The sequence below is a fragment of the Triturus cristatus genome, chromosome 7 (genome assembly GCF_964204655.1).
Source record: "Triturus cristatus chromosome 7, aTriCri1.1, whole genome shotgun sequence".
NCBI lineage: Eukaryota > Metazoa > Chordata > Amphibia > Caudata > Salamandridae > Triturus > Triturus cristatus.
In genome coordinates, this window is record NC_140590.1 from 1846332007 (window position 1) to 1846356804 (window position 24798).

Here is a 24798-nt window from a genome sequence, read left to right on the forward strand (position 1 = left end):
CACTGATTAGCTGCTTTTACCGCTACACGTTTGCCTGAAGGATGAATAAGCTTCAACTCTTTATCTGGGAGAGGGGCATCCCCAAATGCTTGAGAATTGCCTCTTTCTGGCATTTGACACCACTAAAGAGTCAAATGGTAACTGCCCCTTAATAAAAATGGGATCTGTGGGGGAAGATTTATATTTTGTCTACTCTAGGAGTAAGAATTCTAGCACAGACAGGGTCTTTAAAAATATCATCGGTGTACCTTAATATACCCTTGAACATAGATTTATGCGAGGGAGTCGAAGAGAAACTCTTCCTCTAAAAACTCTATGTAGTTCCACCCCATGATATTCTGCTGCCCTGGCAATAAGCAGTTGGTATGACAGGTTGTCATCGGGTGGAGATGGTCTAGCAGGGTAAAGATCTGGGTATGTATCCTGTGGAGATCAGTGGTGAAATCTCTCCAAGGATCTGGAAGTTGTGCATCATCATCATCGTCAGTGTCACTGGTGTCAAGGTGAGGTGGAGGAGACTGACTAGGTGTAATATTTAATGGATCAAGCTGTGGTGAAGAGGGAGGAGGAGGAGGAGACGGCAATGTGTGGAAGGACTAATGCCTCCACTTTTCCTCTTCAAAGGAATTTTGTATGGGTCATCGGGAAGCTTGTGCTTGGATGGTGATTTAGCATGAATGTGTCCTGTATCGGGATGAATATACAGTTTTTTCTGTTTCGGATCCAATTTAATAGGTGCAGCGTCTTTATTTGGATCTGGTTGTGTTGCAGGCAAGTCTTTGCTTTTCGGCATTGAAGTTTTCAGAACAAAGCCAAAAAGTCCTTTTGGTGCTGAAGGTTTTGACTGAGGGGTTCTTGGGTTTCGGTGTAGAAGGTTTCAGATCTGAAATTTTCAGTTTGGAACCAATCTTGGGTTTGGAGCTCGAAGGTTTTGGTTCCAAAGTAGGCTTTGACCAACTCTGTCCCGAGTGGAAGGCTTTTTTGAGTGTTTTCAGTGGCGGAGCGTGAGAAACTTCTTCTCAGTGCCGACCTTGGCCTGGAGGTGGAGGTGGTGCCGGAGCCTTAGATTTTTTTAGGGACGGTGGGAGGCATTGGGGAGGGGCACGGTGTTTTCGGTACTCACGTCCTCTTGTCCCTGCAGCACATCGTCTTCAAGGTCGATCTGCAATTCTGAACTGGAGTCGGACGCAGCTGAGGCCAGCTCTTCTTCTGCCGCCGATACTTCTTCTTGTTCGCAGTTTTCACCAAGGAGATACGGTGTGACATCCAACCGCTGCATCGCTCAACGTCGAGCGCCGAAGATCACAGAGAGTTCTCTTTGATCTGAAGGATCGGCACGCGTCGCAGTCTTGCTCTCTGTGCTCGGGGGATAAGCACAAATTACACACCTGATGAATCTCTGTGCGCGGATATTTAGCGTGGCACGGAGGACAGAATTTAAATAGTGTCCGTTACATCGACGAGGAGCCGAACGGATGCGGATGGACCGCCTGCAGGACTTCGGACCGAAATGTCAAAGTCTTGAGTTTATATGCGAATTGCGGAGAGAGAAGCGCGTTCGAGAACAGAACCGTTGAGGTAGAGAGAAGTACACACGAGGAGGAACCCAAGGATCGATTCCAAAGAGGAGCGCAACAGTACCCGTCTGAACCGGATGGCAGAAAAAAACAATCTAACAATGGAGTCAATGCCTATGCGCACTATCACCGAAAAGGAGTCACCTACCTCGTGACTGGAAAGACGTCTTTGAACAAAAACAACTTGCAAACATCTGGACCCAAGACTAGATGGCAGGAGTGGGCAAAATAATGATCTACAGCTCACATGCCGCGAACGATATAGCTATCCATAGATATAGTCGCTCATATCCAGCTTCTGACAAAAATTGTCGAAAACCTCAACACCAATCATGTGAAGCAGAGTTTGGTGCCAATGAGCTTATATGCTGCTTCAATACACTTCGCTCACCGCCCAGATGGTTTCTGATCTCATCATTAAATTGATCAGCAAATCTTTTTAAACCATCCTGTGGACTCAGGAAGCCCAATACCACCTGTAAGGGTGTGGCACTCTGCAGCTGGCTGCAGCAGCTTCAGTCTTGTTCAAGGACAATATACTATTAGATCACACTTTAGTTTCAGATATTGAAAATATAAAACACCAAATGGGGCGCCAGCTTAATTTATAATATAAAACAAAAATCCGAAAAACATCCATGCATTAAGGCTAAACAAAGGTCTTGCAGCACACCGGGAGCAATGATGAAAGCTGTGCCATGTTCAGTGTCGTGGCAGGAAGTTCCTACTTCCACTAGTAAGCTTGGGGTGTGACCACAATGTTGGGTCAGAGCCTTTGGTCTGATGAAGGTTGACCCTCCTGTAAAGTATGAGAAACTTTACATTCCACTATAGGCACACGGAACCAAGTTTAGATCTGTGAGAGCACAAAAGGCAAATTGTTCCACCTGACTGAAGACAAAAGCCAATAGTAATGAGTGCAGATGACACATGATGGAGGCTCTGGGTTTATAAGCATGCTATCAACTTGTTTTTTCTCATCGGTTGGTTTTTGGCTAGGTGCATACTAAGTTTCGCCGACAGAGCTGGCATCATGTGTGGATGGTAGCGGCTACCCAATAAAACAGTCTGTATTCCCCAAGCTTGCATGAAAAATCTTTTAGTGAACACAAAATACCCAACACTCATACCAAGGAAACACCTGTGGGACGGGCAGTCTCTAAAACCTTTTTTACTAAAGGTAAGCCTCATACCCACTTTCCATGATTTTAAAATACTGATTTGGTAATCGTAATTCAAGCACATGAATCTATGAAAGTTGTAATGCTGGTGAAGCAAAAAAGTCACCTGTAACTGTGGTTCCCGGCATTGGTATCTTTCAAAGACTCAAACGCAAACCTCCAACCTCCCCTTATCATGAAGTTTCATTCAAAAAGAGCAACACTTAACGACCAGAGAACCTGGCAGTTAAACCTCACAGGGGTAGGGCGTGTTCAGGTCAAATATAATAACGCGGCTATGATGTAAATAGGCTATGTAAAGTTCAATGTTATTGAGTGTAAGTGTACACTACTCTGTCTCACATTGTGTACCAGCAGTTTCCAGCTGGGAGACTGGAAATAATTAAAACATGCAACTCTATGAAAGATCCAATGCTGGAAACAAAAACTAGCTATATTTTACCTGGGAGACACTCAAGAAGTTGGAACATGCATACAACGTATAGATTATTTATGGAAATCCACATGTAAGATGAATATTAAACCTTATAGACTGTTTCCGATTGGTGCTGAGACCACTAACATACCTGCTACCTTCGCCACTAGCTCAGAGTGTAATATTAGGAAATCCTTTTGTGCTAGTCATAATGGCAGAATACCAAACACCTTATGCAGACATATCAACCTTAGGTTATCAAACCCAACTTTAAGGAGGGAATAAAAACAGTCGATGGTAGGGGGTATGACAGTCTCTCAAGCATGGTATCTGGGTCACAGAGCAGTAGATTAACCATTTACTGTATTGACTTCTTTGTGGGCTTCAGATCCCAGGATAAACTATCGCTAGGGCTAAACTGGCTTATCCATATAGGATATTATGCACAAAGAGACAATACCAGGATGACGGACTTGGATGAGGGACAGAGCTGGAATCTAAATCTTCCAATTTAATGGTGTTCTCCAATGTGATTAATCCAAATCTTTTTTAACCCAAGTTTTGATGCTTTTGATTCTGTTTAATATTGTTCATCCAGTACAGTGATGTAAACAAAAAACATCCAACAGTGGTTTTGCCCCTTTCGGTGCGAGGCCTGGGGCTTTCACAAGGTGTAAAAAGGTTGGTCGGTAAGGTAGTTGATCACTTATAAAGGTCAATTATTAGGACGGGCAATTTATTAGGTCATTTATTAGGATTCATGCTAATAAATTACCTATTAAGTGGTTTATCGACTACCTTACCCAGGGGCGGCTCCTCTGCTATGGCAGAGCGTCACCCCACTGCTGAAACCTAAAATGATAATAACTACGTTTGCTTTGCTGGCGTGAGTGGGGCTGCTCTGCTCTTGGAGCAGAGCAGGGGAGGAGTGGTTTGCCCACTCCTAGGGGCACAATGACTGGTCGGCCCTCTCCGGCTGCCCAAACCAGTCATGTGCACTTTACCCTTCTCCATGCAGGCTGTAATGCAGCCTGCATGGAGAACATGCCCACCCCTACAGCCCCTGGCTGAGCACCGTGTCACAGCGCTCAGACCAATCACAAAGCTGTACTGCAGCGTTGTGATTGGCTTAGGGAAGGTAGCCTGGCTGCCTGCTTCCTCTCAGAGATGGAGGCAGGAGAGCAGGAGCAGAGAAGATGCGGAACCTGGCCTTATGTTTTTTTTTAATTCCAATCCCTAACTCCGCACCCACCCGCCGAGCCATGCTGGCAACCACTGACCTTACACAGACCAACCTTTTACTAAACAGGTGTTGACTGTCTTTTTGTTTACGTCACTGTTCTGGATGAGCAATATTAAACCGAATCAAAAGCATCAAAACTTGTGATTAATACGAATCTTTCTAACCCATTAGTGAAAGCTATTAAATTGGAAGATTTGGTTTCCAGTTCTATCCCTCAAAGTCAATCCTTTGTCTCAATGGGCTAGGCTTCTTCCCATTTTGGGCATCTGTATCGAACAAAATCATAACCATTACACTAGGGAGGACAAAACCGGGAGCAACCACCCCTTCCTTTCCTCAATACCAGGCTGATGTCAGCAAAAGCTTACCTTCCGAGTGTGAACTTCACAGTGTCTTCATTATGCGAGGCTACCATCACATTGGCTTTGTGGCGTAGTTTAATCTCCTCCAAAATGTAGTCAAGGCACCTGTGCGGGAGTAGTAAGTTTGAAACAGGTTTCAGTTGATAACGCTGCAGATACAGGATTGATGTACTATGGTTACAGGAAATGTTACTTACTTTGAACAGCCAACTCGCACGGAGGTTGCAACTCTTAGAAACCTGTTATTTGTGTTGGATCCACTGTGAGTTAAGATGCTCCCTATCATCCTAGACTGTCTTTCAATGTGCCCCGATATTCCACACCTCGTTGACCAAAATGGGAAGCTTGGTATCTATCAGGCACATGCATCAAAGCTATTTGCGATCACAAACGGCGCGAATCGCAAAAATCGGCCGTTTGCGATCGCAAAAATAGCTTTTGCGATGCATGAAACAACTTGCCACTCGCAATTTAAGAAATCGCAAATTATTGTGATTTCTTAAATAGCGATTGCATTTAAGGAATCCCTAATTGAGATTCCTTCAATGCAATGCATTACAGTTTCCAAAATAGCGATTTCGCTATTAGCGTGAGCAAATTACCATGAGGCTGGACCTCATGGTAATTTGCGAAAACTTAGAAAAATGTACTTATTTGCATTTTAATAAGTTTCATGTTGCCCACACACATGCCCTTAGAGCATGTGTGTATGCAACATTTGTGCAGAGTGAACATACATGGGTGCAACAGGGTGTCATTTTGACACCCTTGCACCATGGAAATTGCGGGAGCAATTTGCGAGTACCTACTGGTACTCGCAAATTGCTCCCGCAATCTCTAATTCATTCCTATGGGCCTGGAGGCCCATAGGAATGAATGGGAAGACATTCCTTAATTGCGACTCGCAATTTGCTAGTCGCAATTAAGGAATTTGTGGGAATCGCTATTTCTTTAGCGATTCCTACATGCATAGGGTTTTGCTATTCCTTAATTGCGATTCCTTAATAATCGCTATTAAGGAATCGCAAAACCCTATGATGATGCATGTGCCTGTATGTTTTCACCAGAAGATGCTGACCCCAGGGTCCCTCAAGCGACACATCTTTCTCCTTACAATTTAACATTCATTGTTAGCCCTTTTGCACTCGATTCATGACAAAGGGCTTACGTTCATTCATAAACTGATGACAGTTTACATCCTGATCCGACTCCGGCGGAGGCAAGATCCTGAAGACTCCTTTTCCGAATTAAATTCAAGTCTGCCCAAGATAGCACATATACTAGGAACACATATTTTAAGCTGAATCAAGGGAAATGGTAATTTTTTTATGCGCTAAGCACCCTATTTTCTCCTTCATTCATCACCCCAGTTCACCAGACTCATTCAAAGTCCCAATCAAATATTCAGTACCATTAATCTTTGGAGCTTCCTTGAATGCGGATGCGAGCGCTGGCATACGTATCACTGAAGTTGTGAATGCTGGTTTACATTATGTCAACTATGCTTAGCTCTCCACCTCCTCTCATCCAATGCGTATTTAATAGTTATAGGTCCTATTCAATTGAACACTTGATTTTGGATATGCCATTTCTAGAGAACTTCTAGACTATCCAAAATGGTGATGCTCAGCTAATTTTAGACCTTCAAAAAAACGCGATGCAGCCTCCCAGCCTAAACAGCCGGTGCACTGGCTACTGGTCACGGCAAGGGTGACTGAGGCGGACTCATAGATGCTCACATAGTTCTCCATTCCAGTGTCAGGTTTGTAAGATCCATCAACAAGCCACAATAATCTTTTGAACTACAGTGTCTTATCTTGACGGTTCCAGAATCAACTGGTCAGAGGGGACTGTCAGATTCTCTGTGCTGGTCACTTGACCTATCGAGCCATATTTTGAGCCACAGGGAGGAAATAACTTCTCTGCTACATTTAGGAAAATGCAAAACATATGGCTTTACAGCACAGTTGTCACCAGAACATGTGACCATCAGCAAAACATCTGCGATCCACAGCCTTTTAAAGAAGCTCTTCTCCGAGTGGGGCTTTGGCTCCGCCCACATGTTGATTTCGTGGAGTACAGCATTTGACTGGGTAGAGGTTTTATGCTTCCACTGGGATTTTTTTTTTGCCCTGTATGCCTTGTGGGAAAGCTTATGCTCAACACAGAAGGTCTGACCTGGTTGTAGTGACAAGGCATTGAAGAACAAGTTACTTTCCTTTGGTAGTGCTCTTTCTGCAGGGTAGCCCATCTAACCATCGATGCCTCACATTTAGAATATCCCCAGGCGCCAGACTGGAACGGATACATTTCACAGCAGTGCTCCCAATTGCCAACAGGTGGCCTTGTGAGGTTACCTACTGGCTCCAAATCGCCCTGGGAGAGGCAGAGTGGAGGCGCATGTATGTGCCACCCTTGCACGCTGGAGTCATGTTCTTACCTCTTTCACTTTTTTCACCCTCAGACGCGGAGAATAACATAAGTGTTGGCAACAGTGTACTGATTACTAACTTTAGACCTTTTAGGTGTTAAAGAGGCTACTCCAAAAAATAGAGAGCTGTGAGGGCAGTGAAATGTGAGGAATCAAAGGTTAGAGTATCCACCAGAATCAGATAAGTAACTTGTTTGACTGAGGGACACTTAAACATTTCATAACTGATGTTATTAACACTGTTTGGTCAACTTAAGTTGGTGAAAGACTTGAACCTCCACACAATTGTTCTTAGTGAAAGTGTGGCGTGAACCATGTAGTAGCTTTACAGATATCTGCTATTGGTATGTTGACAAAGAGGTCATAGCTGCTCCCTTCTTTCCAGTGGATTATGCCTGGGTGGCGAATGTCGTTTGCACTTAGGCTTACCGTCACATGTCTGAATGCACTTAACTATCCATCTTAGAGTACCACGCTTAGAAATCTGGATTCCTAGGTGAAGCCTGGCAGAAGCAACAATCACTGGGTGTTGCGGATGGATGCAACGTGTGGTGCTCTCCGGTTGCGGTGCAGGCAGCGGCTCGGTGCCGGTCATCAAACAGCGTCAGTGAGACCAGGGCTACGGTGCGAAGTGGTGCTTGTTGCGGTAGCGACTGGTCACAGTGCAGGCAGCGGAGTAATCGTTGCTGAAGCGATGTCATCGGTAGACCCAAGGCTGCGGTGCAAGACGGAGAAATGTGGTGTGCGGGGCCAACAGGTCGCAGTGCAGGCAGCGGCATCAGTTGACGATCTGGAGTCGATGTCACTGGCGGGCCAAGGCTGCGGTGTGGGACAGGGCAGTGCATTCAGTAACCTACAAACGGTGCCCCCAAACCACGGGGCAAGCAGAGGCATCCAAGTCATCTTGGAGCATCGTCAGTAAGATCAAGGGTGCGGTGCGAAGTGGGACAGTGCTCCATGTGTGGTGCCTACAGGTCACAGTGCAGGCAGCGTCGTCAGTGACAGCATCTTCGGGGATATCGGGGCCCGGGTGTGAAGCGAGGTGGTGCGGAGTGCAGTGCCCACGGATCATGGTGCAAGCAGTGGCTTGGTGGCGGCGTTGGTGAGACCAGGGTTGCAGTGTGAAGTGCGGAGGTGCCCTCGGAGGGGCCTTCAGATCACGGATCTGGCAGCGGCGTGGTTGATGACATCAGGTTACCTTTTCTCCTCTGCTGCATTTGAAACATCCTGTTCCAGAAGCCGATACAGAGAAGATGTTGAAGTATTTGATTTCCCTTAGACTTCTAACAGGAGGTAAGCTCTACATCAAGCCCTTGTAGATGCTTAGGATGCAGAAAGCACAGTCCAGTCTTTTCCCTGCCCACGGCAGAAGCAACAACTGCAGACCAACTCGGCAAAGCACACAGCAAAGTGGTAGTCTTCCCTCACAGCTCTTCCAGTTCTTCCTGGCAGGGTCCTTAGTCCAGCACGAATCTGAAGTTCTGAGATCAGGGCCCCAATATTTATACTACATTTTCCTTGGAAGTTGTTAAAAAATTAGTCTAGCACACAAACTAGTTCAGCCTGGCTCAGGCCAGGTTCACCACAGGTGGTGGAGACAGCTTTGTGAGAGACAACCACGGTCCATTCAGGTGCAAGCGACAATGCCTCCCACTACTCTAAATGTAGCCAGGTCTATTCAGCCTGGCTATGAGTCACCCAGGAATGGCAGAACACCTCATACCCCCCCTTCCATCTAGTGTGAATGCACATCCCCTGCTCCGGTCACTCTAAAACCGGGCAGGGAATACACAAAAAGGGAGCGGCACACAGGATGGTTAGACAAGACAATGCCCATTTTCTAAAAGTGGCATTTTCAAACAATATAAAAATCATCTTTACTAAAAGATGTATTTTTAAATCCTGAGTTCAGGCATACTAAACTCTATTTCTCTACCTTGTCCCAATGGAAAGTTAAGCTTGTAGGATGTTACAAGGCAACCCTCATTTTAGGCTATGGGCCAGATAGCCTTTTAGTACTGAAAAACGAACTGCACAGTATTTCACTACCAGGACATGTAACACACCAATACATGACCTACCTTTCACATACACTGCACCCTGCCCAAAGGGGTACCTTTGGCCTAACTAAGGGGTGTCTTACATGTACGAAAAGCGAAGGTTCAGACCTCGCAAGTGGGTGCACTTGCAAGGTCGACATGGCAGTTGAAAATTGCACGCAGACACTGCAGTGGCAGGTCTGAGAAACCTTTGAAAATCTACTTGTGTGGGTGGCACACTCACTGCTGCAGGCCCACTAGTAACATTTGATTTACAGGCCCTGGGCACTGTACTAGGGACTTCGTGGTAAATCAAATAAGCCTATTATGGAAACACCAATCCATAAACACAATTTACATGGACAGCATACGCACTTTAGCATTGAATAGCAGCGGTAAAGTGCCCAGAGTCCTAAAACCAACAAAAACAAGGTCAAAAACAGGAGGCCGAAAAGCTAAAAGTCTGGGAGTGAACCTGCTGGAAAAGCCAAGTCTAACATTAATTCACATAAGGTCACACTTCAAACCGGGGTACGGGGATAAAAGCATAAGAGGGAACTGCAAGGGAAAGTCAAACGTCGATTAAAATCCTTATCCATAAACATATATTTCTGTGATTCAGAACCTTTTCTGAGAGTTACTACACAGACCTGCCATGGGCTCAAGGAGATCACTGCCGCAAGCAACCAGGAGCGCACTGGTCAGTTTTTCAGCTCTACCCAACTCTTTTTTTAAAAGCCAAGTTAGTTAAGCAGTCCATTCCAGCTCAAAACATCAATCCTGTGAACGAAGACAACTGGCATGAAAAGTTGCAAAAGCCAGCTTCCTTGTTTCGGACGTTCCTTGGTAAATAGCAATACAACAAAATTACCATTTACTATTAAGCTGTCTGACATGTTCACCCCAGAAGAGATGGTTCCATGGCAGGTGGGAAGTATGAGCTGGCTTAAATGAAGCAACAACTGGCCACATTGCTTTCAGTCAGGTGGTCATAGGGCAGTCAGAAGTACCAGACACTATTTATGACAAATGGGGACTTTTGCCTCTGGTGTCCTGAAGCCACAATAGTGCAAACGCCGAAACTGGGACGCAAGTACCCCTTTCTAGTACTTAAACTTTCAGGATAGCAGGGCAGGGCAGTTCAAGACTTACTCTGTGGGGGTGCTGCAGGCTAGAGACTCAGAACTCAGAAACAAGACAAACACGACACTTGTGGAGTTAGTGCTTCTATAAAAAGGAGGCAGCACAGATTTCCTCGGGAACCCACTGGACAGCCCTCCCATGAGTGGGCGGCACAAAGATCGGTACCTTTGGCATTCTGACATAGGGTGTTGTGCATTTCATTCCTGGTGGTTTGCCCGGACACCAAAAGTGGTTTTGTAGGGCCTCCTGGACTCTAAACTTGGCGTTTTTATTTAGGCTGCTCTTCTTCCTTAGAGGAGGATCTTGGAGACCCGGCCTCCAATTCCTGATAGCCCAGGGGGCGTTTTCAGCAGCAGCACCAAGACGTCCTCAAAGCAGACTTCACCACCTGCTTGCACTCTCAAGGTCATACGGCCTCTTGGCATCTTGCAGGGCACCTGTACGTCTAGCCTGAAGTACTCCTTTAACAGGTCACTTCAAGCTAGCACTAGGTCCAATAAGATGCGGATTTCCTTTAGGGCCACCAGCAAGCCCCACTCCCTTTCTGTCTCCCAGAGTGAGAAGCAAGGCCAATGTCACTGACCCTGTAGCCAGTCTACCGAGCCCCAGAATGCACAAGCCCGGTGTTCTCTCCAGGCAGGGGTCGGCCACACAGTCAGTCTGACCTCTTTCTTCTGTAGGTCCCTCTTTTCTCAAGGTCTCTACACTGTGCAGGTGTTTCAAAGTAGAGGTGGAGAGTTCTAGAAAGAGGGAGCGCTGGCCCAATCCTTAGATGTCACACAACCCCTCCCCCGCGGACATTTCCTGGGAGCAGCTCACCGCTCGTCCCACCTCCTGCAGAGCATTTTGGATAGTTTCAAAATGGCCGATCAGGCTTTGGTTTGCACAAGAGCTATGTCTCAGCTGACACTGCAAAACCGATTATTTCCCTCCTAGCATTCAAAGGCAGACCTAGAGTGCTGCCTGTTTGTGTCCGCTCATCGCCCTAGGCAGATTGCTCTCCTGCCTTTTCTTTACAATGGCTACGTATGAAAAGGTAATCAAGATCATTATGGGTTTATAAAGGTATGCAGACAGAATTTAGTAAAATAACGGCTACACCTAGAGGCTGTATCCAAAGTAAAAAACATTTCTATAAGCGGATCTGTGGATCGTAGCATAGAACGGGCTGATCATAATGAATGGGTCTCCAGCTCCACACAGAGAGCTGGAAGAAATGCAGAGAGGGCACGCTCCTTGACATCAGAGGAGAGGGCACTCTCCTTGACATCAGAGGAGAGGGCACTCTCCTTGACATCAGAGGAGAGGGCACTCTCCTTGACATCAGAGGAGAGGGCACTCTCCTTGACATCAGAGGAGGGGGCACTCTCCTTGACATCAGAGGAGGGGGCACTCTCCTTGACATCAGAGGAGAGGGCACTCTTGACATAAAGGTGAAGGTCCCAAAGATTGAAATCTTAAGGAAGAAATTGTTCACGTTTCATGAAGTTGCCAGTCCTGGCATTTCTGTCAAATGAGAAATTAATCTGCAAAGAGTCAGTCTTGAAAGGAAAAGATAACCTATTGGTAGTGCACAGAACTCTAATTACAGAGCCTTTTCTGGTGACAATGAAAACTTTGACTGCATTCACCAACAGACTTAACAAATAATCTTTGTGGCCTAATTAGGTATGGGGTGCATAGGCATATGAATGGAAGATGTACCGACTCCATGAAGGACCAGAAATGTTTAGTGTAGTCTCCTCTGACCTCACAGGTTTATTCAGTCCAGAGGGGGATGCCTTGTTCAGCATTTCAGGGCAAGGCACATGGCCCAACTCTGCTTCCAAAGCAGGCTGCAGAAAGGAAGGGACCAGCTCCTGAAATAAGACCTGCTCTCTCTCTTTATTCAAAGGAACACCGCTAACAGCAAAACTCACTAGAAGAAAACACATTATCTATATGATATACCATACTGCTAACAGTCAACAGCTAAATACAAAATAGAAGAGGTTAGTGGCGTCCATTTGATGAAGTTCAGTCTTCATCTGCAGTGCACACACCTGTGATACATCTCGTTGGTCTTCTCATACGTGGCATTGATTGGGTCTTCGTAGCCCACCTCCGCAGCACGACACCGCTCTTGGTGCATGTACGCTCCTCTCACCAGCTTGGCACCAAAGTACCAATCCTCCCGGCGCGAGAGTTCCACGTCTGCAGTCACATTGTCATAGGCGTCCTGAGAAGAAAAACACAGACATCATTGAAACTGGTTAAATAAAAGTGATCTGCATGCAAACGCCCATGCGCAATACAGCTCACAGCGTGTGCAGAGAGCTCCCTGCAAAAGCCATAGTAGCTGGGCCAAATACAAAGAGATTTGCAATTACAATTCTAATCTTCTGGGAGTCCATAAGCAACCTGAGAATGAAAGGTCATCTTTGAATGATCAGTGGGAATCTAAATACAGGAGGGAAGACCTGCACAAAAGAGTAGTTTAAAGTGAAACGGTCCTTTCAAATTTGCGAAATAAATATTCAAACCATTTCTTTGTTAGGATGGGAACATACACATTTAAGTAACATAAAATCTTAGCTACAAAGTTATGAAAGTATTCCGTATTGCAGCATATCTTTTGAAGTTATAATTTGCATTCAATGAGGAAAACAATGAAGTTCAGATTTCCTTCCTTCAGAGCGCTGTGACTTTAGACCGGAGGGTTGTAGTGTAAGAGCCAAAGCCGGGCCACGTTATCAGGATAACAACCTACAGCACATTCACAAAAAATTATTCACTGAGTGAATATGCTACAAATATGGCAAGGATTCGGCCAATCTTGCGCTCAGGTGCTACACTCTGCTACACACCTTTGAACTTCCCATTGCTGCTGGAAGAAAAAAATCATAAGGGGACAGAACGGTCAGATACTGAAAACAGAGCACTCAAGTGTACTTTTCAGGATGGACGCCTGCGAAGACGCACTCATCTGCAGTGCTTTATTAATCCACTAGGTTACCCTACACCACATAAGGGAAATGCGACTTACTAGTATGCATCTGTTCTTGGCATGTAGAGCTGCAGATCCACACACTAGCATTAGTAGATCGCCATCTGGTGTTGGACTCGGATGCTTGCACCTGGTTGTTGTCTTGGAAGAAGTCTTTGTAGTCACAAGATAGGCGACTCCTCCCTTGGACGATAGTGTGCATGGGCATCGACTCCATCCTTAGATTGTTTTTCGCCATGATGGGAAATGATGGAGTTAGAAGAAAAAGAGATGTCCATGTGTGTATATCTAAGTACTATAGAACTGGAACAGATACAGGTCCCGGGGAGGTGGGTGGGCGTGTGTGGATCTGCAGCTCTACATGCCAAGAACAGGTGCATACTGGTAAGTAGCAATTCCCGATCGAGGCATATGAGCTGCAGATCACACACTAGCAGACTATACAACAGTATCTCCCCTAGCGGTGGTCACCTGTATCAGTTGCAGTAGTTTGAAATAAAGTTTTAAGGACAGCTTGGCCCACAGAAGCTTGTTGCTTTGCTTGCACGTCAACACAATAGTGTTTAGTGAAGGTGTGTGTTGTAGACCATGTGGCTGCCTTACAAATGTCCCCTAAGAAAGCCATGGAAGCCCCTAGTTTGCATGTGGAATATGCTCTAGGGGGAACTGTTAATGCGTGTTTAGCTTGTTGGTAGCATATTTGGATACATTTAACTATCCACCTTGCAATCCCAGATTTAGAGATGGGGTTACCCTTATGTGGTAGAGAAAAAGCTATCAATGTAATAAAGAAGGGCTCTTTTAACATCTAAGGTGTGAAGAGCCCTCTCCACTACAGAGTCAGGGTTTGGAAAGAACACTGGTGACTCCACGGACTGGTTAAGATGAAAAGGAGATATGACTTTTAGATTTGTCCTGAGAACCACTTTGTTACGATGTAATTGGAAGAATGGTTCTTGCATGGTTAAAGCCTGCATCTCACTCACTCTTCTGAGAGATGTGATTGCAATAAGGAAAGCTACTTTCCATGTAAGGAACTGCAGTTCGTATTTATGTAGAGGTTCAAATGGGGGTCCCATGAGCCTAGTAAGAACAATGTTTAGGTACCACACCGGAGAGGGTGGTAATCTGGGAGGAATAATTATTTTAAGTCCTTCCATGAAGGCTTCGATTGCAGGGACTCAAAGTGACAAGTGTTGTCGGTTTTGTAAGTAAGCCGCAAGTCCTTCTAAATGCAGACATATGGATGATTATGCTAAGTTACATCTTAGCAAATGTTGTAAGTAGCAAATGATGTTATGGATGGAGGCATCCAGTGGGTGTATATTATTGTTAGTGCAGTAAATGCCAAATCTTTTCCATTTTGCAGCATAGCAGGCTCTAGTAGTAGGTCTCTGGCTTCTTTGATAATGTTCATGCAAACTGGTGGAAGGTTGAGGTAACCGAACTTTAGGACTTCAGGACCCAGATCGCCAGATTCAGTTGACCTGGATCTGGATGTCTGATCTCTCCATGGTCCTGGGCTATTAAGGACGGGGAGAGACGTAGTTTTTGGTGTGGAACTAGTGAGAGTTCCAATAGTGTTTTGTACCAGGGTTGGCGTGCCCATGTGGGAGCTACTAGGATCAGTTTGAGTGATTGTTGCCTGAGCTTGCGTACCACTAGTGGAATCAGTGGGAGTGGCGGAAAAGCGTACGCAAATCTGCCTGACCAGTTCATCCATATTGCATTGCCTTTCGACTCCGGATATGGAAACCGGACAGAGAAGGTTGGGCATTTTGCGTTTGTGTGTGGCGAACAGATCTAGGTCTGGTTGGCCCCACATTTGGAAAAAGGGTAATAGAACTTGGAGATGTAGTTCCCACTCGTGAATCTGTTGTGTCTGTCGACTTAACAGATTCGCAATCTGATTGTGAACTCCTGGAAGGTGTTCTGCAAGTAGGTATATGTTCTGAGGAATGGCCCATCTCCAAATGTTCTGTGCGAGCTGGGACAGCAGCAGAGAATGTGTGCCTCCTTGTTTTTGTATGTAATACATGGCTGTCATGTTGTCCATCCGGATGAGGACAGCCTTGTTCTGTACATGTAGTTGAAAGGATTTTAGTGCTAGGAATACTGCCAGCAGTTCTAGGTGATTGATATGGAGCACTTTTTGTTGAGTGGTCCATTTGCCCTGAGTTGTGTGTCCGAGGAGATGGGCTCCCCATCCTGTTAGTGATGCGTCTGTCGTCAGCTATCTGTGGAAGAGGCTCGAGGAACGGCCACCCTTTGGACAAGTTTGTTATGTTCCACCACTGTAGAGAATGATGTGTGCGGCTGTCCACCAACACCAGATCTGTAAGTTGTCCTTGAGCCTGGTTCCACTGACGCGTTAGACATTCCTGTAAGGGACACATTTGAAGTCTCGCATAAGGCACAATGAAGATGCAAGATGTCATCGTGCCTATGAGTTACATGAACACTCTGGCTGGAAGAGAGAGTTGGTCTTGAAATTGTGATAAGAGTTTGTATACTGGCTATCCTGGCTGGACTGGGATATGCTAGCGCTGTGGAGGAGTTTATTGTGGCTCCTAGATATTGGTGTATATGAGAGGGCTGGAGATGCGACTTGGTGTAGTTGATCTTGAACCCCAAGTTGTGTAACATTTGGATGGTTTGGTGAGTGTGTAGAACACATTGGTCGAATGACTTGTTTTTTATTAGCCAGTCGTCTAGATATGGGAAGACATGAATTTGTTGTCTTCTGAGATGTGCTGCTACTACCGCAAGACATTTTGTGAATACTCTGGGTGCGGTGGTCACTCCGAATGGAAGGACTCTGAACTGGTAGTGTTACTTGCTGTGAGCAGGATGTATGGGAATGTGGAAGTAGGCGTCCTTAAAATCTAGTGTGGCAAGGAAATCGCCTTGTTGCAGCGGGAGCACTTGTTGAAGAGTGATCATATGGAAATGATATGAGTGTATATACAGATTTAGGGGTCTGAGGTCGAGTATTGGTCTCAGAGTCCCATCCTTTTTGGGTATTAGGAAGTACAGTGAGTAGACCCCTGTTCCTTGATGCTCTAAGGGAACTGGCTCTATTGCGTGCTTTTGAAGCAGTGAGAGAACTTTTTGTTTCAGGAGCGTATGATGATCTGCGGACATTGGACGCTGTTTGGGTGGTATGTGGGGGTAGTTGTAAGTTCCAGGCAGTAACCATACTGGATAATTTGTCCTACCCACTTTTCTGTTGTGATGAAATTCCAGACAGGTAGGAACTGTGTTAATCTGCCCCTGACCGGAGTGGAATGGTCTGGGGGGAACAGAGGAAAGTCACTATTTTGTGGCGGGGGAGGTGCGAGTGTTATTACCTCGACCTCTTCCTTTATTGTTGTTTCCTCTGAATCCGCCTCTAAAATATCCTCTACTGGGGGAGGTTTGTGTAGTGGCTTTAAATGAAGATGAGGTGTCTGCGCCCATGTTTTTTGGAGGCTCCTCTATAGAATGAGCGATGAAAGGAGCCACGCGTTTGCAGAGACTGTAACGCTCCCATGGACCTAGCAGTCTCGGTGTCCTTCATTTTTTCAAGTGCACTGTCCACAGCAGGGCCAAAAAGTTGTCCTTGTTTGAACGGCTCACCGAGTATGGTAGTCTGGACCTCCTGCTTAAAGCCTGAGATGCGCAGCCAGGCGTGACGTCTAAGCAGTACACTGGTGTTGATTAATCTAGAGGCAGTAGTGGCGCATCCCCGGAGGTCTGGGAGTTGGCGTACTTTCTAGCATTGGAAATGACTAGAGAATCCAAAGGCAACTGTCCCTTGATACAAGTAGGATCTTCAGGGGCAGGCATATATTTCTGATCTATTCTAGGGTTAAGAATCCTGGCACGTACGAGATCTTTAAACACTTCAGGGGCATGCTTAATGACTCTTTTGATCATTGGTAATATTTGCACTGAGTTTTGGGAATGTTCAAATGTATCTAAGAGGAAGTCTTCCTCTGGTGCGTCTGAGTGCATTGTAACACTATGATAAAGTGCAGCTCTATTTAATAATTGTCCAAACCCGATGTTATCATCTGGGGGAGATGGTTTTGAGGGATATGGCTGTGGCTCTGGGAGGTCTGGTAGATCTGTTGGGATAGGTTATTCCCAATCATGTTGTGGTGAGTCATCTGGATCCGTGAACGGGTCATTTGGATCATCCCCCCCCCCCCCCCCCCCCGGTGGTCATCATCATCATCTGGAGGTGGTGTATGTGGTGGTGAAGTTAGAGGTAAGGATGATTTAGGGAGAGGAGTTGGGTTAGAAGGAAGTATAGGAGAAGAAGGAGGCATAGGTGATGTGGCAGAAACCTTCTTTACAGGAACTGGAGCAGGTGGTGTGTCCATCTTTCTCTTTTTACATGGCACAGCCGTGACATGTCCTGTTTTTGGGTTTATATAAATCTTTTTCTGCGTTGGATCGATAGGATCTGGGTGAAAAAGTTCTTGTTCCTCGGGAACCGCTTTCGGTGCAGATTTTTTCGGTCCGAGCGAGACTGCGATTGATCCATATGGTCTTTGGCCTTGGGAGGCGTATTAAAGTCCTTAGGCTTCTGTTTCGGTGCCGAGGATGTTGGTTTCGGAGCCGAAGCGGGATCTTTAGGCTTGGAAACGTTCGAAGCCGGCTTATCCACGGGCCTCGAGGTTTTCGGGGCCGTTTTGGAGGTGGAAGGTTTTGGAGCCGATTTCAGAGCCGAGTGTTCCTTTGGCTTCGGTGCCAAAGGCGCCGGCGGGACAATTACATGGTTTGCTCGGTCCCGAGCTACGGAAGGTTTGTCCCTTTTCTTCGGAGCCGAGCCTGGAGGCGGGGCTTCTGAAGGATGTTTTCGGTCGCGACTGGGGCCAACAGGCAAAGTCTTGACCACTGCCTTCAGTTTTGGAGGGGTTGGGGTAGGGGCAGTAGTACTCACTCGCTGCCCAGGAGTGATGGGGTCGTCTGAGTCTTCTGCCTCAGACACGATTTGGAGAGTTTCGGAATCTTCTTTCGGGACATCCGGGCCTTCGTCCAAGATGTCCTCTGGTTCCGGAGCCGATATCTGCGCCATGATGTGTCGTCGAGCCCTTTGATCCCAGATAGTCTTCTTTGATCGAAAAGATACACAGGCTGGACAGCTGGACTCGTAGTGTTCAGGTGATAGGCACAGATTGCAGACCTTGTGATGGTCACTGTGCGGGAACTTTGCTCAACACTGGGGGCATTTCTTAAATAGCGTCCTTTCCATGAGCCGAAGGCCTTACGGCGTGGATAGGCCCAGCGAACCGCATCCACGACTGGAATCGAGCAGATTAATTTGCGTCGAAGATGAAGATGTTGGAAGTGAATGCGATGATTTTTTGGAAGTTTTGCGCTTCGAAAAAGTTTGAAATGGAGATTTAGGAGCGGAAAAGTTGCATCCGAACCCAATGGCGAAAAAAAACAATCTAAGGATGGAGTCGATACCCATGCGCACTATCGTCCAAGGGAGGAGTCACCTATCTTGTGACTACAAAGACTTCTTCCAAGACAACAAGGTGCAAGCATAAGAGCCCAACACCAGATGGCGATCTACTAATGCTGGTGTGTGATCTGAAGCTCATATGCCTCGAACACAATATTTTACTTATTTTTATCTACCCAAGTATAAAAAGGAATTAAAACAGATGCCTCCTTTTGTACTGTACTGGATAGTATGCTAACAATATAACAAACTTGAGCTGAACTGAAATAAAGACAGTGTGGAATTCAAGAAGACCCAAATGAGAGAAAAGGAGAGAACGTTGAAAGCCGAGAGATAGGATGGTCAAGATGAGGGTGGAAAGGATGGAGACAAGGGTGTTCAGAAGGTATTTGATAGTTTTGTGCCCATTCCTCCATTCTTTGAGTTTATTGGCCCAGAATTTCTGCAGAGCAGAGAGGGTTACATGTTGATAATGGCTGTAGCGTTTCAAAGCAAGAGCGGACATTGGCGCCTTTTGTGTAGAAACAATCCTGAGGATGACAACTGGACGAGAGAAATCTGAAGGAATGACATGAAAGAAGATGTAAGGGAAGAGAACACAGTGTTCAAATCCGATCGCCTGACATTGTTTGGGGTGAAGGACAAGTTTGCCCCCTACCCACAGGACAAGCGGGCTTTACCCCCTTCAGCTGTCAGATTACACTGCCAGAGTAAGGTTTGTCTTCTGCGGTGTAAAGATATCAAGATAGGCATTGACATGCATCAGATGTTCAGAATGGCATACGTAGTTCATAAATGCAAATCTTTTACAGTTGGAGTGGGCACTCCAAGGAAATACCACCAGTCTGTACGTTCAGCTTGTGTGGCGGACAGTGGTTCCAAAATGAAACGGTGTAAACACATTTGCCAAATTGAACCATTAGGGGCCGTTAAAAATGCTCCTGAAATGCCCCTTTATTGTATGTGAATGAATGAACAACCAGAAACCAGACTGGGGATTGCTTGCTTTCAAAATAAGTGTATCAAAAATATCTGCACTTTCAACAAGCATTTGCAATGCAATAGGTCTCGCCTTTGGGACCCTATACATGTTTGGCTATGCAGCACATTAATTCAGGGTGCTGCAATATCTAACGTTTTTTACTGTGGACGTTTTGTTTTTGGCAGTTTTAAACATTGCGAACTAGACTTGCAGGTTATGGAGGGCTCACCATTAGCCCCAATTACACTAAAAATGGTGTTGGGTAATAGTGCCTGTCTGAGGTTCAATCTAAGGAGCAGGGAAGTCCTGCCTTGCCAAACTCTCTGCTCCTGGAGGTGTGGGGGATGGGAGGCTGAATCAACGTAATGCGCCCCTGTCTTTTATAAAGCTTTTTCAGAAGACTTGTAGATTTGTGAAACAGCCATCTCAGTGGGCCTCATGTTTTTTTCAACTTCAGACGGATAACAGGCTGATGCAGTCAAACGGGATGTCGAAGCTATTGCACTATACATGGAGCTCTGCGGAAGGGGCTTGAACCCGCTAAGCTGCGTGGTCAGCTACACTGAGATGCAGCCTACTGCTTCTCTTTTGAACAGGGAAGCGGGAGCAGCTGAAGTGACCCACGTAGTGGGCAGGGCTACAGGCAGTGCACAAGATCACAGCACTCTCCTGCATACTAATGTAAGACCACAGAAGCGAACTCTCCCTCTTCCCGTCTTACATCAGCATAACGGCTTCAGAGGCTCCACAGTGGGGGGGTCGTGAAATGTGTGGGTTCTCCAGGAGCTACGGGTGGGAGATGATGTTTTGTGTGTGTGCGCAGCTAAATGATTAACATTTTACTCACCCTTCCAATATGGATTATCGAGCCATTCAAATAAAGTAAGCTAAAACATTCCAACTAGACACATCGCCCATCATACATACACCTTATCTAGCAATGGAAGTCTCCTGAAACCAAACTACACCAGCTGGCATGGACAATCTACCACGCAGTTCACCAAGTCATTTAGCACACCCACCCATCCATCTACGCATCACATTACAATGATTCTTATCTGGATTGGCCTCATTTCACTTTCACGTTAAACATCAAGAGCCATTATGAAATAAGCGTCATGCTAACAAATCTAGTGTTTGACACACAGCATAACAGCAACTCACAGGCAGAATGCCTGATGCAAAATTACCCAACTAACCTTAGCCAGGGATGGGATATCTTAAAGCCACTGTATGCAGCAACCTTTCGATGCTACCAAAAATAAACTGAAGAGGGTGCCAGGTTACAACAAAGAACTCAAAAGGACAGGTTTGCGTGGCCAAAGGGAGTGCACATGTAGCAAAATATAGTTTAGCCCGGGATAATGAAATCTAGCACTGGAGCGGACTTCGATGCACTGTGGAACTTGCTCCATACATGTAGAGATTTCAGAACATAATTCCACTCCTTCAAAGTGACCACCTGGCAGTGCTGACTAGGGCACTGTTGAAGGTGCTCTACTAATGCCGACATACAATCTAAGCCAGACTCTCCAAGTAACTCATTTATGGAGAGTACAGAATCAAGTGGGCATGTTGTGCCTAAACCTTTGGAAATACAGCTATGGGACTCCTGTCCTAAAAGTACTCTTCGGGCTGTCTGGTGATAAAAAAAAAAAAGACAAATTCAAAATACTCCATGCCCTGACCAGATTTACCAGAGCACAGGAAAATGATATTTGAAGAAATTGTCACCAATACAACTCAGCCACAACCCTGCGGTCAACGCGCTCACATGCAGTCCATCCATTAGGATGAAGACGCCCGTGATTCAGGTCTTCAGACTTGGGAATGCAGTAAACTCAAACCTGATGGCAGAACCAACAACCAGTCGGGATGGTGACCGATATTCGAAATGAAGACGGAATCTGAGGAATACCCGTTAATGGGCACATTTAAATTCTGAGAGGTGTGGGCCTCACCCAAAGGGATGGGGAGTATAGCTACAAGACCTCATTAGTTATTTTATATTGGAATTTGTGTTTGTCCAAACAACTTCTTATGCAGCACTATTTTACAATATGGTCTTTATAATTCTATATCACAAACACAAACCCTAACGAATATGGATCACCAAAAACAAGTGCGTACAACAAACAAGGTAAGTGTATTATCACTATACCCAAGCATCCAGCCCCTCCACGACCCTACAACCATAGGTATTACCACAATGTGCTGACCTGCTTACTGGCTCTGATAATAGTCAGGATTTGCCTTCTGTACCTGTCGTTAATGCCCTCGTTGTACTCAAGCATGGCAAAGGTCAGGGCCTTCTGGAGCCCCTTGTCCTGTGGATTCCCTTCAAACCAGACTCCCGGTTTAGCACTCCTGACCGCAGGCGCTGCAGTGTGCAGGGCCACTATGGCCGGTATGGAGACCTGCCATGCACTAAGAATCTCCTCGGTCTCCCTCAGGCATTCCTGCTGCCCTGTGGATTCTCGTCAAGCTAGACTCCTGGTCGGTTTAGCACTCCTGACCACACGCACTGCAGTGTGCAGGGCCAATATGCCCAGTATGGAGACCTTTGCACACCAAGCATCTCCTCGGTCTCCCTCAGGCATCCCTGCAGTCCTGTGGATTCTCGTCAAGCTAGACTCCTGGTCAGTTTAGCACTCCTGACCGCAGGCGCTGCAGTGTGCAAGGCCAATATGGCCAGTATGGAGACCTGCCATGCACTAAGCAGCTCCTCTGTCTCCCTCAGGCATCCCTGCAGTCCTGTGGATTCTCGTCAAGCTAGACTCCTGGTCGGTTTAGCACTCCTGACCGCAGGCGCTGCAGTGTGCAGGGCCACTATGCCCAGTATGGAGACCTGCCATGCACCAAGCATCTCCTCGGTCTCCCTAAGGCTTCCCAGCATTCCTGTGGATTCTCGTCAAGCTAGACTCCTGGTTGGTTTAGCACTCCTGACCGCAGGCGCTGCAGTATGCAAGGCCACTATGGCCAGTATGGAGACCTGCCATGCACTGAGCAGCTCCTCTGTCTCCCTCAGGCATCCCTGCAGTCCTGTGGATTCTCGTCAAGCTAGACTCCTGGTCGGTTTACCACTCCTGACCGCAGGCGCTGCAGGGTGCAAGGCCACTATGGCCAGTATGGAGACCTGCCATGCACTAAGCATCTCCTCGGTCTCCCTAAGGCTTCCCAGCATTCCTGTGGATTCTCGTCAAGCTAGACTCCTGGTCGGTTTAGCACTCCTGACCGCAGGCGCTGCAGTGTGCAGGGCCACTATGGCCGGTATGGAGACCTGCCATGCACTAAGCATCTCCTCTGTCTCCCTCAGGCATCCCTGCAGTCCTGTGGATTCTCGTCAAGCTAGACTCCTGGTCGGTTTAGCACTCCTGACCGCAGGCGCTGCAGTGTGCAAGGCCACTATGGCCAGTATGGAGACCTGCCATGCACTAAGCAGCTCCTCTGTCTCCCTCAGGCATCCCTGCAGTCCTGTGGATTCTCGTCAAGCTAGACTCCTGGTCGGTTTAGCACTCCTGACCGCAGGCGCTGCAGTGTGCAGGGCCAATATGGCCAGTATGGAGACCTGCCATGCACTAAGCAGCTCCTCTGTCTCCCTCAGGCATCCCTGCAGTCCTGTGGATTCTCGTCAAGCTAGACTCCTGGTCGGTTTAGCACTCCTGACCGCAGGCGCTGCAGTGTGCAGGGCCAATATGGCCAGTATGGAGACCTGCCATGCACTAAGCAGCTCCTCTGTCTCCCTCAGGCATCCCTGCAGTCCTGTGGATTCTCGTCAAGCTAGACTCCTGTTATGTTATGTTATGTTATTTATTTATTTCTATAGCGCACGGCTACTCAACAAGAGTGTCCCGGCGCTTTAATGGAGAAAGAGACAATACTGCAACAAAAAAACATAACACCAGATAAAACTAACAGAAGAATGGGCCAGAGATTCACGGAGGACCGGCTACTGAGTGAACAGCCAAGTTTTAAGGCCTTTCCTAAAAGCTAGTAGGCTGGTGGCTCCCCGCAGGGCCAGTGGTAAAGAGTTCCACAGCTGAGAAGCCAGCAGTCCAAAAGAGCGGCCTCCGAGGCGCGCTTTCTTTACCCGGGGGACAACAGCAAGGTGCAGGGCCTCCGACCTCAGAGACCTGGTTGGATGGTAAAAGACCAGTCTCTTTTGGAGGTACTTGGCTCCCTCCTTGTGAAGAGCTTTGTAGGCCAAGGTCAGCGCCTTAAAGGCGATCCTCTTGCGGATAGGAAGCCAGTGTAAAGTTGCCAGCACGCCCGAGGCCCTGGAGCGCCTGCTAAGGCCAAAGATTGCCCTTGCAGCGGCATTCTGTACCACTTGAAGCCGCTGCAACAAGTACTCTGGAAGGCCCAGGTAGAGAACGTTGGAGTAATCCAACCTGGACCCAATCAGAGCCTGGACAGTCAGCGCCCTGTGTTCCACGGATAACAGAGGAAGAAACCTCCGCAGCATCCTGAGGATGCCAAAGCAAATGCCCGACACCCCCAGGATCTGGGATTTCAAGGTAAGCCTGTTATCCATCTTCACCCCCAGATTCTTAGCAACCTGAGAGGAGCAGGACGGAGGGAACATATCCCGTGGCCACCAGGTTGTGGTAAATAAATTCTTCTTTACCTGACTGAATTTCATACTGGATCTCTAATAAAAATAGCTCAGAATAATAAGAGGCAGAATCCGTGGTATAAGAGGTTTCTGAATGGGCTTTATTCTAAAATGGCCGACTCGAGTCGCGGCCTTCAGGTTCCGTCACCAAGAAGGTTCAGGAAGTGAAGTACGATATTTTATTGACAGACATGCATTTTTATAGTAAGTACATTACAATGAAATGAATGTAGGAGGCGTAACAATTGATATGAAAAGTGACATAGTAATTACGTAAACGAAACTAGGCGTAATAAGGAATAAAAAGAAACATAATTGGTTAGAGTTTATCATATATAGGTGGGTCTATAAGATACTACTTGGCAG

General features: G+C 46.6%; 1 protein-coding gene across 1 annotated transcript in view; it reads right to left on the bottom strand.

Annotated features, from left to right (window-relative positions):
* PRODH (proline dehydrogenase 1) overlaps positions 1–24798 on the bottom strand; it is a 238789-nt gene that overhangs the window by 20053 nt on the left and 193938 nt on the right. Inside the window, exons 11-12 of the mRNA XM_085620191.1 lie at positions 12434–12609; positions 4785–4883 (exon numbers count right to left, since the gene is read on the bottom strand). Coding sequence (XP_085476317.1) covers positions 4785–4883; positions 12434–12609 — 275 coding nt within the window. The remainder of the gene's footprint in view (positions 1–4784; positions 4884–12433; positions 12610–24798) is intronic.